The following is a 16,796-nucleotide window of genomic DNA, read 5'->3' on the forward strand; positions in this document are numbered from 1 at the left end:
AGTTTGTACAAATTTTAAGCTTAAAAGGGTCCTCACTTGAGGGAATGTGTTAGAAAATAATATAAATCATATCTTGAAATCTCACCTAACAATTTAAACTATTGAGTTGAAATAATTTCTTAAAAATGAATTAGCTCATTCAAGTTAATTTTGATTTGATTTAAAAAAACAATTAGTTTAAATTAAAGACTCAATCAATTAAATTATTGTGTTGACACCAACTAGATTAAATTTAGTGTATGTTATATTGTTGATATTATATTTCACTTTTTATTTAAAAATACATCAAATTATATTTTTTACTTTTAATACTAATATATCAAAAAATTAATTAAAAAAAAATAGCGGTTTAACTACAACGCGAAACATGCCTTAATTACATGATGGTGTTAAAATTAATTGGATTAAAAAGAGTTTTAGTTTTAAAAATGAGGCGAATCTAACGGTCAAAAGACCAATGAAGTTGCTAGATCTTTAACGCCTCTCATGCGTTTATAAATGCACTTGCCCAGCTACTATTTATATTCTGACTGCTGCTTACCAGCAGTATTGCTCTCATCAAGTCTCTCAACTCAAAAAAACTACGGCAAGCCCAAAATATATCAAGACAAGAACACCATGGTTTGCTTTTGTTTTCTTGTTGATCAGACTCGGAAAGTGAGAAGGAGCAAGCCGGCAGCCGGAACTTGTTCAAGGTGTGGTGGCGGGGCAAGTGTAGCTGACATGAAAACCTGCACAAGATTTTGCTACGTGCCATTTTACTCGAGATCTTGGAGAGCTATCATGTGTACTTTCTGTGGAGCTATTCTCAAATCTTACCACTGAATTACTGTTTTTTATTCTTTTAATTAGCTAGGTAGCCTCGGAGGACTTCAGCATGGGTTTTTTCCCCCTTTGCTAGCTCTAAGTTTATATATATGGTGTTAATTAAACAAGTTTTGGATGCCTTGAAGCTACTTGTAAGAACATGCTTGAACCTCTAGTTTTACACGTTGCTTGTTCTATTTCTTACCTTTTTTATGAGAAATCTGGGGTGGGAAATTGTAGAGAGCAGCACTGCTGTTCATCGAGAAAAAAGAAGAAGGAAACTGTAGAGAGCTAGAGTCCTCAAAGGGAGATAGATGCTCAATGTTCTTTCTTGTTTGCACCATAGAAAAAGTGGGAAAACATCAATGGTTTTGGGTTTGGATCAATCCTCCTGCAGTTTGTGCAGGGAGTGTGATAAATTTACAGACGGGCGGCTTTAATTAGGAGGATGAACAGTAATGGCTGATCATCAAGTGGAGAGGACATGGAAGGTGGAGTTCTGTAGGTGATGCCAATACGTGAATACGTACGGTCTCACTTTTACTATTAAAGTTGTAATTATATGTATGCATGCATGGAGTCTTTTTCAGAAATAAGTGAAATAATAAGAGTACTAGTCTAGGTGAACCCTTTAATGACCTGAGGGTAGCAATCTGGTGTCAACTTGAGGAAAGATTGAGAGGATTTACATGGGTTGATCCAAAATAATTTAGAAAATCAAAATAATGTTGTTTTGTATCTTGTGTCGACCATCAGACCAATCTGGAGTATCAAAACTATGATTTTACATCAGTTAATTTTCTGTCTAGCTGCATGCTCCAATCTTCTAGCAATGGTTTTTTTTTTCTTCTAAATATTAAACTTACTTTCTTTGAATCTTTGAATCAAGATAATGTAGAAGTGTTAACTTCTAGGAATACAGAGTATGATCATGAAATGGCAGGAAGATGAAAACTCATGGGATTTTCCTTCTTTTTTTGGTTGCTGAGGGAATCTAAGATGGATACAGACAGCCGTGCCTGGGAAGTTGTTGAATGAGATGCATATGAGATGCCAGCAAGAAATTAAATTAAGGGGTGTTAAATTAAATTAAGGGATGTTTAGTTTCCTTTCATCCTCCAGAGATATCACTCTCAGTGCTTTTTTTTTTTTTCTAATTATATATGTTTATATTAAATTATGTGTACTTCAACTAATTTTTTAAGATCCTAAAATTAATGATTAAATAATTTTTAGCTATTTTAAAATTTATGACATTCAAACTCATAATTTTAAAAAAATAAAATGAAAATTTAATTAGTTAAATTATATTTTTGAAATTTGTCTGTTTCATCTTAATGAGGGAAAGGATAGCTAGGTGTAGTAAATTATGAGAAAGGACATCTGGGCGCAATAAATTATGAGAATTAATGCCATTAGGTTACAGCTTTCTGTATTTATTTTATTTCGTAAGTCCTTTTCATAGTCCAGCTTGTAACAAGCTTTCAATTTTCCAATGTAGCGTTTTAAATTGTGGTTCAATAATAATGAAAACATTAAAAATACTGTTTTTTATTTTTTTTTCACGGTTTAAACCATGACAGTACCACAGATACTAAGGTATTTAGAAATATTTTAATAGTTGTTTTTAAAAGTATTTTTTATTTAAAAATATATTAAAATAATATTTTAAAAAAATATATTATTTTTTATATATTAGTATATAAAAATAATAATAATAAATAATTGTAAAGTAAGGAAATTTTTTTTTATTATTTTTTTTCAAAAAACATTTTTAAAAATAAAAAACAAACGGAGTCCTAATATCCAATTTTAGAGATATTTCATAAAAGGGTATTTGTTAAAAATTATTTGATGTTATTAATTAATCACAATATTTATTTTTTATTTAGAATTTGTGGGAATGCTTAAAAATATTAATATATAAAATAACATTTATTTAATGTCTTTTAAAAAGTCATTGTTTTTTATTTAAATATTTGATTTTATTTTTCAAAAACAAATCAATGGTAGATAAAAGTTAATGAAAGCATTCATATAATGTTTGAATCCTAGCTTTTTCCTTCATAAAATTGGAGCAATACAGGAGAAATTAGCATGATTAGTTTTGACCAATATGACATAAAAAAATATAGAAATTAATTATCTAAACAAATTTTAATTCATTAAAAATAACATCTATTGCTTGCATATTTGCAGAAATTATATAACCTTGGATGCCTAGGTTATAAGATATCCCAGAGACATGTGGCCTTAGAAAGAAAAATGTTAAATAAAAAAAAATCCAAGCATATATTAGAAAATAAACCCATAGTATCTTGGTAGAAAGCAAGATATGATCAAGACCAATAATTCAAAGTTTCATTAATGGTTGAAAATATGTGATAATTTTAATTTGAAAAACACATCAAGGCATCAATTTATTATACAATTTTTATCCTTATGAAAAGATCATCGTCCACTTCTTTATTTCAAAATTTAACGAACACATTGTACTAGTTTTCCCCCTCCATTTATTAACCTGTCCATATAAAACAAGAAAAATCTATAAAAAAAAAAAAAAAGGGGGGTGTGGGGGGCAGTGGGGGTAGGGATGAACTCGAAAATAACAGATTCAAATTAATGGCCCAAGAGTAGCCCATCCCCATGTAAACAAGAAGCCTTAGCTCACCAAATCCATATAAAAAACCCCAACAAAAACCAAAACCCTAGCACCTTCCAGCTAGGGTTTAAGAGGCAAACCTTTCTCCCAAACAACAGAAATCCCAGTTCTCACACACACGAAAAAAGGAAAACAGTATATATATAGTATCAATAGATTTGCCACTGTTTCAGTTATGAAATTTCACTGCACCATAAAATCTTCTCTCCAAAAATCCAATCTTAAAAATGGTGGGGTTTGTATCTGAAACCTCCACCATTAAAGAAGAAGAAGACGAAAGCAACCAAGTTTCAAAAGCTAGAAACTTGGAAGACCCAATTGACCCTTTTGATCAAAAGCTCACAAACTTTGCTGATTCTTTTCTTGATTTTGATTCTATAGAGGAGTTTTTTGAAGACCCAGAAAGCTTTAGTTTAGATTTTGAGAAGAGAATGGAGATGGGTGATAAAGGGCTTGTTGTTGAGGACCTGGTTGTTAATGGTTCTGATTCAGTTTTCGAAGAAAAGAAGGGAATTGTTGATGGGTCTGATCTGGGGGGTTTGGTGAAGGTGAAGGAAGAAAGAGTGGAGCTTGAAAGAGGAGGGAGTTTGGGGTGTTCTATTGAGGAGGAGATGGGAAGGGTTAGTTTGGTTGCAGGGCTGAGTTTAGTTGTGGTTGATGGGGGTGCAAAAGTTGTGGGTGATGAGGCAGAGATAGGTAATGGTGGTTTGATGAATGGGTCGGGTTCAGATATTGGTGACGGTAGTGGTGTGATTGGTAAAATAGTGAGTGATGAAGGGGAGAGCGAAAGTGAAAGCGAGTCTGAATCGGAGAGTGAAAGCAGTTCATCTTCTAGTAGCAGTGATGATGATGATGATGAACAAGAAGAGGAGAGTGATCAGGAAGAGGAGGAGAAGAAGGGGGAAGTTAGACTGGAAGTAAATAAAGGGTTAGATGGTTTGGGTGACATGGAAGAAGGTGAGATAAGGGATGCTGATGGAGAGGAAATTGTTGCTGGGAATGATAGTGAGGATGAGGGTGAGGAGGAGGTGGTGGAGGAGGAGGAGGAGGAGGACGATGGATGCAAGATGGTTGAGTGGAGTGATGTTGATGAGGAGGAGGATGCTGCTACGGGAGAGCCTATTAGGTCGAAGAACGAGGTTCAGGTAAATTTTTGCTGCTATTTTATGTGTGAATCAGTTTTTTCTTATTGTACATTGTTTAATGTCCGAGGCATTGGAATTACTAGTTCTTGCTTTGTCATTGATCATGCGAGTACGATCTATGGAGTTAAATGTAGAAATGCAAGGTGTTTTTATACACATTATACACATTTTTTCTGGCAAGTAAATGTTAGGGCAATTTATTGTGTTATATGGCATAGTCTAGTGGTATTGTTTCTTCACTTTCCAGAAGATGAAGGTTTAGTAGCATAACATGAATACTGTTTGAAAACAAATTTATTGTTGTAGCTACTGGTGCTCAGCCCAATTATTACAATTAGAGGACTGTGAAAAAAAATAATAACAATAAAAACTAAAAAGTCTTCGTTCCTTCTCTATTTGATATAGTCACTGATTTTTATGGTTCTACATTAGCAGGTTAATTGCTTTGATAATGATAATGCAATTTACTATTATGTTAGTTTAAGAATAGGAATTTTTTGACTTGGCTCCTCTGTGTGTGACTTTCTATGGACCCAGAATAAGGCTATTCTGTTATACCCATTGATGACAAGTATGCAGAGCATGACTTCTTTGTATTCCTGAGTTAGGTTGCAGATCAAAATTTGATCCAGTAGCTCACTATTCAGGCGTTTCAATGTTTTGTTTTTATGTCATATTGCTAATCAAATAAACTTGTGCCAAATCTGCAGTTTCTCCCTCCTGTTCCTCCTGTTCATGTTTCATTGGAACTTCATCATCAGATGCTACCTGTTGGAGTTGTTTTGTCGGTAAGCCTATATGAAGCCAAGTGCAGATCATTTTTATTGAAGTATAGATGTCTTAAATCTAACACCAATATATGTAAATCACACAGATATGTTTGCTTTCTCTGTCAATTTAAGCTCTAGGTTGACTTTAGATTGGTAAGAGCTGTATCAGTAAATCTTTTATTCTTGATTTTTCAGGCTATAGGTCCCCAGGTTATAGTTCAAGGGGTGGAAAAGCACAATCCCTTGAATGAGGGTTCTATCCTGTGGATAACTGAAAAGAGATCCCCGTTGGGGATGGTAGATGAGATTTTTGGACCTGTCAAAAACCCATACTACGTGGTGAGATACAATTCAGAAAGTGAAGTCCCTGCTGGTGTCCTTAATGGTACTTTGATATCTTTTGTTCCTGAGTTTGCCAATCATGTGCTCAATGTCAAGAATCTTCACAAGAAAGGGTATGATGCATCTGGTGAATACGATGAAGAGATAACTAATGAGACAGAATTTTCAGATGATGAGAAAGAGGCGGAGCACAAGAGGATGTTAAAAATGTCAAAGAGGGGAGTTAGTGATGAGAAATCTGGAAAAAACAAAAACAATAGAAGGAAGGTGAAAAATAGGGGTGGCGGTTGGAAGAATAATAAACCTTTTGGGGAGCAAATGCCAACTGGTGTAGATCAGCTACCACCCGATCAAAATTTGCGTAATGACTCTGCTGTTGGAACATCGTTGGCCCCAGTGCCTCAGACAACTGGTGTTTATGCACCTTCAAATGGTGTATGGGCGAATATGGTACCACCTCAGCAGCCTCAGGCTTTAGCAATTCCAGGTGGGTTTCCAGCTAATAATATGCATTGGCCTGTACAGAGCCAACTTCAGCATCCCTATCAGATACCTATGGCAAATGGAATGCCATTTCAGCAACAGTTCAATCCTGGTCAGAGATTACTTCCCAATGCTTTGTTAGCAGGCGGACAACCTAATTTCTTTGCTGGACCTGCATATCCTCCACCATGGCCTGCAGCGGGAGGACACTACTTTAACCAAGCTGCATTTGGAACAGGATTTCAGGTTCAACCTAATCCTCCAGCTATGAATGTGGTAGACCAAGGAATGATATCCACTGGACCGCCTTTAGGACAGAACTGTAGTTTCCAACCACCAGCCATCCCTCCTGGCAACATACAAGCTCCTCAGCAATTCAATGCAGGAGCCTCTTCCAGCCATGGAAGAAAACCTTATCGTAGAGGGGGTAGAGGGGGCGGTCGTTTTTCAGGTGGGAGAGGCAGACAGCCACCAAACTGATTTTTGTCATGTTTACGTTTGCACTGTAACATGTTGAGCTGTAACTTGAAATAGGCTATGAGTGGACCTGCAGTGCACTGCAGGCTCGCCTCCTGTGTAAATTATTTTACGTTAATGGATGTCAGAGAAAATGTTTGCTACATTGCTCGTCTGGTGCTGGACTTACCTCAATTACAGTTGATGCTGCAGTATTCCCCTTCACTTTTAGTTCTTTATTATAATATAATTATAATGGTATTTAAGAATTGTTGTTTGGCTTTCGTTGAGGGGGAAGCTGGTCTGCTGGTGCAGGGGAGTGGTGATAATGGTTGCTCATGGTTAGTTCACGGTGGTTGTGAGATTCTAAGAGAACCTTGGCATCAAGTTTTGGGCTCAATATATGCATGGATCTGGATTGTATCATGTGGTCTAGGAGATTCTTTCTTCAAATCTTAATCCGTGCAAAATTTGGTGTGCTCCCCAGGTGCTCCTTGGGAGTGGTGCTTCTTGTTGTCTTCTGTGCAAGCCAGATGCCTTCTCTCTCTCTCTCTCTCTCTCTCAACATTCAGCTCCCACATTCCTATACTTGTGCAAGCTTCTGGTATTTCATAGGCCATGGTGTGTTGGATAAAATATAAAATAGAAGTGGATAGGACATCACAGTGATGCAAACTAAACTACTGTTTTGTTTAACGTCCGGTGAGTGTGGGATCAGAACAACATACTATAATAACAATCGTATCCTTACAAATATAAAAACTATACATGTACTAGAAGTACAAGGTCCAAGGTATTTTTTTATTTATAGTTTTTATTTTTTACTCGTTATAAAAAAAAACATATTAATAACTTCTATATATTAATTTATTTGTATTAAAAACATTATTTGACCTCTAGTAAGGCAAGTCGAATAAACATATTAACATTTTTTTTTTGTATTTATTTATATAGATAGTTATAAATTTATTTAATTAAATGCATGCATAAATTATTTTATTTATAATTAGGATTTTTATTGTAAGAAAATAGAATAACTAGTATTATTCTAATTCTTTTATTTTTCTTAAATAATATTTATTTTAATTATTTTTTTGTTTTTAGTTATTTTCATTAAAAATATATATGAAAAAAAGTTCATACTCCAAAAGAGGGAAATATAATTTCAAATCTTAAGAGAAATTAGTGTAAATAGTATATAAAACTAGTTCATTCCGTTCTCCATCTTGGATAGGACCAAAAACTTTTTAAACGTTGAAAAAAAAGAATATTAAAATTATGGGAAATTTTTTAGCAATGTTATTAATCCAATCAAGTTAGTCAATCTTGATTTTTTTTAATTCAACTATTTATTTAACTCAAGTTCTAAATAAAATCATGCAAGAGTTTTTTTATATATAAATTAGTTGATTTTACATATTCATATATAACCTTGAATGATTAGTAAAAATATAATTTAATTTTTAAAAGAATTTCAAGATAATAATTAAAAAAAAATAATGACACATTAAATTAACCAAGATCACCTTGTGATTTAGTTATAAATTCTATTAGGTTTAATTTTTTTTTAAAAAAAAACTATATTTATTTAATTATATATATAACAATTCAAAATTACAATGGTGGCTAAAAGTTTTATCAAAACATAATAATTAAAATTTTATTTATAAGAATAACATAGTTTATCGACAGGTCTCATATTTGCGATCTTAAAATTACAATTGTAGAGGCATTTTTTCATCCTTTAAGCTTTACATTTGAGACGTGTGCCTCAATGAATTGTTCTATTTTAAAAAATAAATTTCCAACTATAATGTTTTAGCAATTATTTTTCTTTGTTTTAATTAATCTTTTTAATATGTTGATATTAAAAATAATTTTTTTAAAAAATATATTATTTTAATATATTTCTGAACGAAAAAATTTTTAAAAAATAACTGTTATTATAATACTTTCAAAATCATAAGTAGCTTAAAAAAAAAAAAAAGCATGCATTGCATACCAAAATGGTGTCATTTAGCTTCTTTATTTATTTTGTGGAATGAACCATTTAGCAATTTAAATTCTTAGGATAACATCAACATGAAAAGATTTTACTGAAAAAAACATGTTGATGTTTTGAAAAGACAAAGTCACTATAAATCAAAGGATCAAGGAATTGTTCAAGAGCATGATTGAACAGCACTTTCCTAAATAATTTTTTAAAAAAAAATTCTTTAAATTAATATTGTTATGATATAAAAATTAAAAATAAAAAAGTAGTCTTAAACTCGTAAATCATAAAACAAAATGTATATAACTGCATCCAAAACCAATGACCAAAGAAGAATTATCTCGAACTGGGATTCATCGCCATGTAGAAGACCCCAAAACACGATCTCACGATTTCATTTCACTCCAGCTCAACAATATCCCTATTTCCAAACATTAACCTTGGATTGGACCATTGATATATTGACTCAACCATGCTCGATCCCGACCAAATTTTCTTCAAACCATTTTGTGTCCATACTAAGTTTTAGTTCAACCCGTTTTATACGTTAGCCTTTTAGATAACCTAGCAAGTTGACCAAACCAAACTCGAACGACCTGGTCATGTTCAAATGAAACCTAGTCTATTCAACTTCAAGGAATTTTAAAAAAGACAATTTGACTTGGATTGATTGACGCGCCAATCCTAAACTGGATGACCCTGAACACAGACCTGACAGCCATGCTTCCAAACATGCAAGTCAATTGTCACAAACCCTTATGTTTCAGGGGCCAGGTGAACAGGGCTTGAGCCTGTGGCTAAGCAGATGTAGGAGATGCAGGTTTTAAGCTGCCAAGAACTGATGGTGGGAAAGAAACCATCAGTTGACATGAACATGCAAAAGAAAAAAATAAATGAGATAAATTACTAAATTTCGAAGTTCTATACCAGCCAACGAGCACAATGAATGCCTAACTCAGAGACCGGAATTTCAGGTTTAACATAAGAGAATGTTACTCATAGGCTTAACTATGGGGGCAGGGGATTAAATAAAGCAATAATGCCATGAAAAGGCAACAAATAAAAGGGAGGGATATCAGGACTGCTAAAGCATCACTGTTTTGAACTCAAACTTTTGCATTCCTAGTGAAGTCAGTGCAAGTTTGGCAGCTGCAATCTGAGAAACGACAGATTTCACAACCAAAGCACACACAGGAAGTGCAGCCCTTGCATGTTGGAGAACGGGTGCAACCCCTGTACACCCTCCGACTTGCCCGTTCTTCGTCATCATCACATGTTATTCTGAAATAAATCAAAAAAGACAAGTGAAACCACAACACTAGTTAAATTTCTACTAGCAGACCGCGTGCATGTATGCTAGACCATTGAACAACTGGAAAAAGTGTAGTCAAATTTCTACAGTAAAGTTGTGCAAAAGGCGAACTTCAGTCATGCATCAAATACAAATCTGATAATTGCAAGAACCCACCAATCCATTTAAAACATCTTCCAAATATAAATAAAACTCGAGCACCGATGGAAAAATTGTAGCCCATGAAGAAACACAGGTGCTTTTGCTTCTTCAAAAGACTTAAATGAAGAAGTTTCAAATATAGATAATAAAAACAAAAGATTGAGTGGAAAAAAAATGCAAAAAACAAAAATTATAAATGTTCCAGATTCTGTAAATGGGATCTTAAATAAGAACAGTCCTTAACGTGAAAATGTTCCAGAAAAGCATATAGAGTAGAAAGCATGTCGCTGGGATGGGATCTCAAATAAGAACTGTCCTTGACCCTTAATGTGAAAATGTTCCAGAAACGTATGAAGTAGAAAGCATGTCACTGGGTTTCTTTCAATTGCATGGCACAAAATTACATCTATAGATGCAGGCTAGCAATTAGGGAAATAGAATTTGTTAAAAACTCCACTATATACAGAGTTTAATTTGTATCCCTTTATGACTATCACTTCAGAAATGCTTCCGTGCAGAGGTGCAAAGGTGGCAGCGAAAGGTAGGATGACACCTATGGCTATGTATCAAGATTGGTTCCATTGTCATAGTAGAGGATAAGGAACTTTTGTTAAACTTCAGAAATTAAAATAAGCATCAATCACTTGGGAATACTACTCAACTTTTAAACTAAATAAATTATCATCATATCAAGCACAATTATATATCTGATCTTTTCATTTTTTCAAAATGCTAAAAAATGGAGCTTAATTCGTGGAAAGCCTCAAGATAACTAAAGGTTTTGTTGCAAAAAGTTGATAAGTCAGATTTACTGAAACTTTGCAACTAAAATAATCAGATGGGATATGATCTGGCAAATAAACACGCACTTCATGACAGAGCAAATAAGAAATGCTTCATGAAGACAAATCTGGGTCAAAAAAAATGTCCGGCAAAAGATAAAACACATGAATCCCCTATCCATTTTAATAAAACATGAAATCCTTCAACAACAACACATAGGTTGCTCCTTTATTTATGATTTCTCAAGCAAGGATATCTTATTTCTTTAATCCTCTAGATGTACTTTAGCTCTCTGTGATACCTCTTAATGAGAGTAGTCTATCAATAAGGATAATTTGTTTGACCGGATACCTTGGTCTAATCGAGTGCTGTTGAATGTCTGATCGAAGGTATTTTTATCAATCATGACCTATACCTAGCTTGCATAGAGGCTTCTACTTGTGATCACGCTGTAATCATATAAGCCTGATCATATAATATAAACTTTTGTTTTCAAAGCATCAGCATTCTTCTATCACCTAAATCAAACAATATTCCATCTTCTATCATCAATACCCATCCGAACAAATTATTCATCCTGTTAGTAAATGATGCACAAAATCACCCATTCTTCAATAGAAGAAAAGAAAAAAAAAGACAGCACAACAAATGAAGTTAAAAATGAATTAAAACAAAGATATTGATTGGATTCATGACCTCGTTTTGCTCTCTAAAGACAAGAAACTTTAGCAACAAAGAGAACAAGAATGAATCAATGCGTGATTTACTTAAAAACTGCAAACATGTCAAAATCTCCACCATACAGGCATGAAGTGCATGAACAGAATCCAGCTTCCAATGTAAAAAGGAAACAGATTTTAGAATCATCGTTCAAAATGACTAAAGACCTAAAACTTCATGAAGGTCAAAATAAAGCAAATCATGAACAATCAGCGATTCAAGGGGAAACTTACTTGTCATATGGCATATCAGCACATTTCCAGTTCGCATCAGCCAAAGCATCATGGTGAATCCGACACTCCTCTTTGGACCGTAACCGAAACCTGCGTTCCTTGTTACATTTATTACAGCGAACAAACTCATCACGATGACAAACTCGTCCATTGTGTGACCTGTGGGATCCATTGCCATTTTTTGAGGCCTGGTTGTAGTATTTGAGCAGCACTGTCTTTACCAATGGAACCTTCTCCCCATTAACTATGACCCATACATTGTTCTTCCATTTTCTAGCTGTCTCTCTTCCAGAGTGCTTCTCGAATGCAGCAGGAGTCATCTTGTCTTGCATCAAGATAACCATTCAAACAATTAAAGGAAGCACTTGATATTTCCAGGAAACAAAGCAATCAAAAGATCTGAACAAAGATTAAATTAAAGACAAAAAAAAAGATTATACTTTAATACAAATATGCTATGATCACATGCACGGAACAAACGAAAGCTTCATAAGGTCAAGTCACAGAGAAGAAGACAATGCACGGGGAACCATCAATCCATTTTAACATTTAGGGACGCCGACTGCCATTTTTTAGAATTGCTGTGAAGTTATAAAGTGACTAAGACATTAGAAAGATGTTTAACTGGATTATTGTACCAGACAATATACCACATTCTTCTGCAAGAGCCACAGGATAGCCAATGGAGCACAGACGAACAGTTGCATAAACGTGGCCCTAAAAGTTATCAGGTAAGTCCAGCAGAAGGTGTTTGACTAATGAGAAATGGAGATAAACAGTGTGAATGCTTTCTCCGTTCAGTTAAGACCACAAGAGTTATTCTTGCGAACAAAATGCATTCCCCTTTCTACGAACCTAACTCTCTTTTAAAGGCTAGAAACTGCCCTTCCTGTAACAACTTTCAGTATCAAGCCCTTGCAAGACTCCAGTATTGAACAGATGTTGAGACCTCCACCTGTACCATACCAAGTTATCAATTCTTTAATCGACTCTGAGGAGTCACAGGCACGGGTTAGACAACCCTTCCAGTTGCACCGTGACAGGAAACAAAAAAATCGGCAATGTGAAAGAAGATAGATCCTGAGTTGTCAGAAGATGTATCCTAACTTAGCACTACGTAACCAGAAGTACATGCACACAGAAGACCACATCCAACTTAAGCACTAGTGTGCATGATAGCCCTTTAGAAGTCAGCTTCCTAGTTTGACCCCAACCAGCAGCCATCCTTGTACAAAACCATAGTTCTCTTCACATAGTCAACCTTGAATTTGCACATAATCTAAAGCAATAACAGTAAAGGTAGAGAGCTGTAAGGATAGAGTGGCCAGAGAGGGTACTATAAAGTACATAGAAGAGTGCCATACACAAAGGCTTCCTCTGTCCAACAGGAAGAGCAGAATTCTGGTATCAAAAAACCAAACCTTAGAACATCAAAGTCAACCATTGCAATCAAAACAACAAAAGCCATGCAGCTCTCATTGTAAAGAAGATCACTCAAAAGACCAGTTCTTGAATCAAAACACAAGCTGTAGTTCAATCTGAACCAGAAAAAATCAACATGGAAAAGTCTACAGACAAAACTGCATTAGCTATTTGAGCAATGGCACGCACAACTCACTCTTTCAGACAAAACAACATACACTTAGAGACTGTAATAATAACACAAAACAAAATTCAAACCATACAACTGGCAAAGGATCTTTATCACTCTTGATTAAACAAAAGACAGTGACATCCATCAACGTCAAAACACACACACACACACACACACACAAGACCTATTCAACATGCATAAAAATCAGACCCCGGTTCATTAAAACCCTTCATAAAAATTTTAAAAACCAAGAAAAAGACTTTTTAAGAAAAGAGACCTTCATCACAACCAGGAGTGCATTCACATGTGATTTCAAGTTCACCATTGATAAAAACCCTAAGCCTACCAACAGCATCACCATATCTATGGCTTGTACACCCACACATCACTTCTATGTAATCTCCACCTCTCTTGACCCCACTCATCTCTCTCAACTCTTCTTCACTAAACAACAACACCATCTCTCTCTCAGCTCCATTAGCCATTTTTGCTCACCCTCTCAAAAGCTCTTCCTCTCCGCTTCCTCTCAGAAAAAGGGCCAAAACCCAGATGCCAAAATGGGATCTTAAGGTTAAAACCACCGAACAAATCAAGAAAAGATAGGATTTTGAGTCATGGGTATTGAAAGATATCAAACCCCCAGATAACCACAAGGGTTAAAAAGCCAAAAAAGACAGAAAGTCTCAAACTTTCTCAAGAATCACGCATCTCCAAGAGATCTGATGGAGAAAACGTTGAGAGTGTCATCAGATAAATAGAGAGGAGCGGAGTTGGTGTTTTTGGTGGTTTTGGAGAGATAAATAGAGAAAGAGCGAGAGAGAAAGAGGATGAGCTGGCTAATTTGTGCGTGTTTGGTAGTGAAGTTTTGAAAAAATGTTATTTTAAAACAATTATATATCAAGATAATATTTTTAAATTTTAAAAATCAATTATTATATCAAAATTATTAAAAAAAAAATACTAATTCAATAATATTTTAGAATAAACACTAAAATGGCATTTGAAAATATAACAACGTTATTTTTTAAGATATTTTTTCTAAAAAAACATCAAAATAATTATAAACTGTCCCTGAGAGAGAAGCAAGTGTCGTGGTGGCGTCTGTGAGAGAGAAAGGCAAGGTTGAAAAGCCCTTTTCATGTGCTAGAAAGAGTGCTATTTGCTATTTTGCTATTTGCTGTTCTTTCTTGCTGCATGACTTGACACGAGAGAAGAAAATAAATACTTTTGTGTGTGCCCCTCTCTCTCTCTCTCTCTCTCTCTATATATATATATATATATATATATATATATATATATATATATATTAAAAAAGGGGGGTGTTAGAGAGAGAAATTTGGCAGGATAGAGAGATGGGGCGGGGAGATGGGGTCAGCCAGGAAGGATGGTGGGGTTTAAGGGGGGCATGGGAAGGACTGTGGGAGAAAACGAGGCTTATTTACCAGCCATTTGAGGAAGATTCGCCTTGTGTTCATGAGGATTCACTCTTTACTATGATTTTTATTCTTTTTAATTTGGATGGCATGAGGTCTTTTAAACACCGATTCTCTGATTAATTAACATGAAAACTTTGCTCTAATTGAATCTTAAGCTAAACAGATGATCATTAATATGATAAATACAGTATCTTTTTGGTTCATGTTAAATCTGATACCTTTGATTTTAAGATGATTTTTACATTATTTGAATAGATGGATTAAAGAAGTGGATTCTTTTAAATTTACAAAATGTAAACTCGTAGAATCAAGAAAAATGGCTACGATCTTCAGACCACAAGCCCTGCCTGTTAACTTTTACTATGGTGTACCTTCTGTTCTTATGTTAGAGTCGTGTTTTTGGTTTTCCAAGCTCTGCCTTTTTGGTGTCGTTGGCTTTGCACTGTTTCCAGGTAGGGTTTTTTTTTTGCTGTTTTACTTGGGAGGTTTTGTGATTCGTGTCAAGAAATCTGTGACTGAGAGTAAATGGGTTGGAGAAGGTGACGAAGGTGTTGACCTGCCCTACAAGGGTAAATGGAAAGAGTTCAAGGTGTGATCGATGATTTTCATGGATTTATTTATCTATTTGTTTTTGTATTTTATAAATATACTTTTTTTATAAAAAATTATTTTAAATTAATATTTTTTATGTTTTTATATCATTTTAATATATTAATATTAAAAATAATTTTTAAAAATTAAAAAATATTATTTTAATATATTTCTAAAAAAACACTTTAAAAAATAATTATTACTACACTTTTAAACATTTTTTTTTTATTCGAGGAAAACCCCACCTTCTAAAAAAACGCACTTTGTGGATTCAAGTGAACGAGTAAAACCCTAGCTATTCCAAACTTTTATAAGAAATGCATGTTTTAACTCAAATTCAAAACTGATTATGTAGATTTCAAACTTTTTACTATCACGTCATGTCTTGGAGACTATACTTTTAAACATCCTAATACTTACCAAACAATTGAGCCATGTGGTTGAGCAAACTTTTACACCCATTCAAGCCTTTGTTAGGTTTGAGGTATTCAAAGAGTCCAAATAAATTGCTTGATTTCATATGAGTGTTTGATATTGAGTTGTTAAGTGTTTTTTAAAAGTAATTTTATTTATAAATATATTAAAATAATATATATATATATATAAATTAGTACATTAAAATTATTTAAAAATACAACAAAAGACATTAATTTGATTTTTTCAATGCATATATATTTTTAAAATACATCCGGACATACTTGAAAACGCAATGTCAAACAATCATCAACTCAACAACATCACGACTATACACACTAAATTTTATGTTTTAGTTATGCTCGCAAACTTCGATCCATGATCTATCCTTTTCTTATTCAACAATAACAAACATATTACCAGGTTAAAAGGATTAATCGGGTTAAAATCCGGTTACCCTCATTATTAAATAAGAAAAATATCATAATCATGAGACAATTTCATTAAATACATTATTGATTGAGAACTGTTTACTACAAAGTTTGTAGTACAAACTATCCACCAACAACACTCTTCAATCTCCTTTTCATCTCGAGAAGAAGAAATGAGAGCAATTATTATTATATGGAGACAAATATGTTGAGACTGTAGCCATGTTAGCAATGAACTTGTGCAAGTGGAACCACCTACATAACATAGTAGTTAGTAGTCTCGATGTTTGAAAATGTTGCCCATGATGTCTAGTTATTTTTTATTATTATTATTAATATAGATATTCGGATCTGTTTATGCATTTTTCAATTAATTTTATGGATTTTAAATTAACAACTATATAAATTTTTAGTGGTCATTATATAAGCAACCATAGAACTTGAACTTGAGACCATAGAAAAAGTAAACATCTTAATCTCAAG

General features: G+C 33.9%; 3 protein-coding genes across 4 annotated transcripts; 2 read left to right on the plus strand and 1 right to left on the minus strand.

Annotated features, from left to right (window-relative positions):
* Positions 1–541: 541 nt before the first annotated feature.
* On the plus strand, positions 542–1,539 carry LOC118028166 (uncharacterized). Its single transcript, XM_035031705.2, has one exon. It carries the CDS (start codon positions 619–621, stop codon positions 823–825), a length of 207 nt encoding a protein of 68 aa, XP_034887596.1. The 5' UTR covers positions 542–618; the 3' UTR covers positions 826–1,539.
* A 1,869-nt stretch (positions 1,540–3,408) lies between these two features.
* On the plus strand, positions 3,409–6,890 carry LOC118028154 (uncharacterized). The gene is made up of 3 exons (XM_035031696.2): positions 3,409–4,614; positions 5,325–5,402; positions 5,580–6,890. Exons 1-3 carry the CDS (start codon positions 3,697–3,699, stop codon positions 6,687–6,689), a joined length of 2,106 nt encoding a protein of 701 aa, XP_034887587.1. The 5' UTR covers positions 3,409–3,696; the 3' UTR covers positions 6,690–6,890.
* Positions 6,891–9,540: 2,650 nt separating this feature from the next.
* LOC118028149 (protein ULTRAPETALA 1) lies at positions 9,541–14,310 on the minus strand. Of its 2 annotated transcripts, none has more exons than XM_035031688.2 (3): positions 13,719–14,310; positions 11,848–12,167; positions 9,541–9,939 (listed from the first exon to the last, which is right to left on the minus strand). In XM_035031688.2, exons 1-3 carry the CDS (start codon positions 13,800–13,802, stop codon positions 9,765–9,767), a joined length of 579 nt encoding a protein of 192 aa, XP_034887579.1. In that variant the 5' UTR covers positions 13,803–14,310; the 3' UTR covers positions 9,541–9,764. The 2 variants fall into 2 exon arrangements, with proteins under 2 accessions (XP_034887579.1, XP_034887578.1); XM_035031687.2 differs by having other exon boundaries at positions 11,848–12,172; positions 13,719–14,308.
* Between the last annotated feature and the right edge of the window lie 2,486 nt (positions 14,311–16,796).

Source organism: Populus alba, chromosome 13 (assembly GCF_005239225.2).
Source record: "Populus alba chromosome 13, ASM523922v2, whole genome shotgun sequence".
In the NCBI taxonomy this organism is placed as follows: Eukaryota; Viridiplantae; Streptophyta; class Magnoliopsida; order Malpighiales; family Salicaceae; genus Populus; species Populus alba.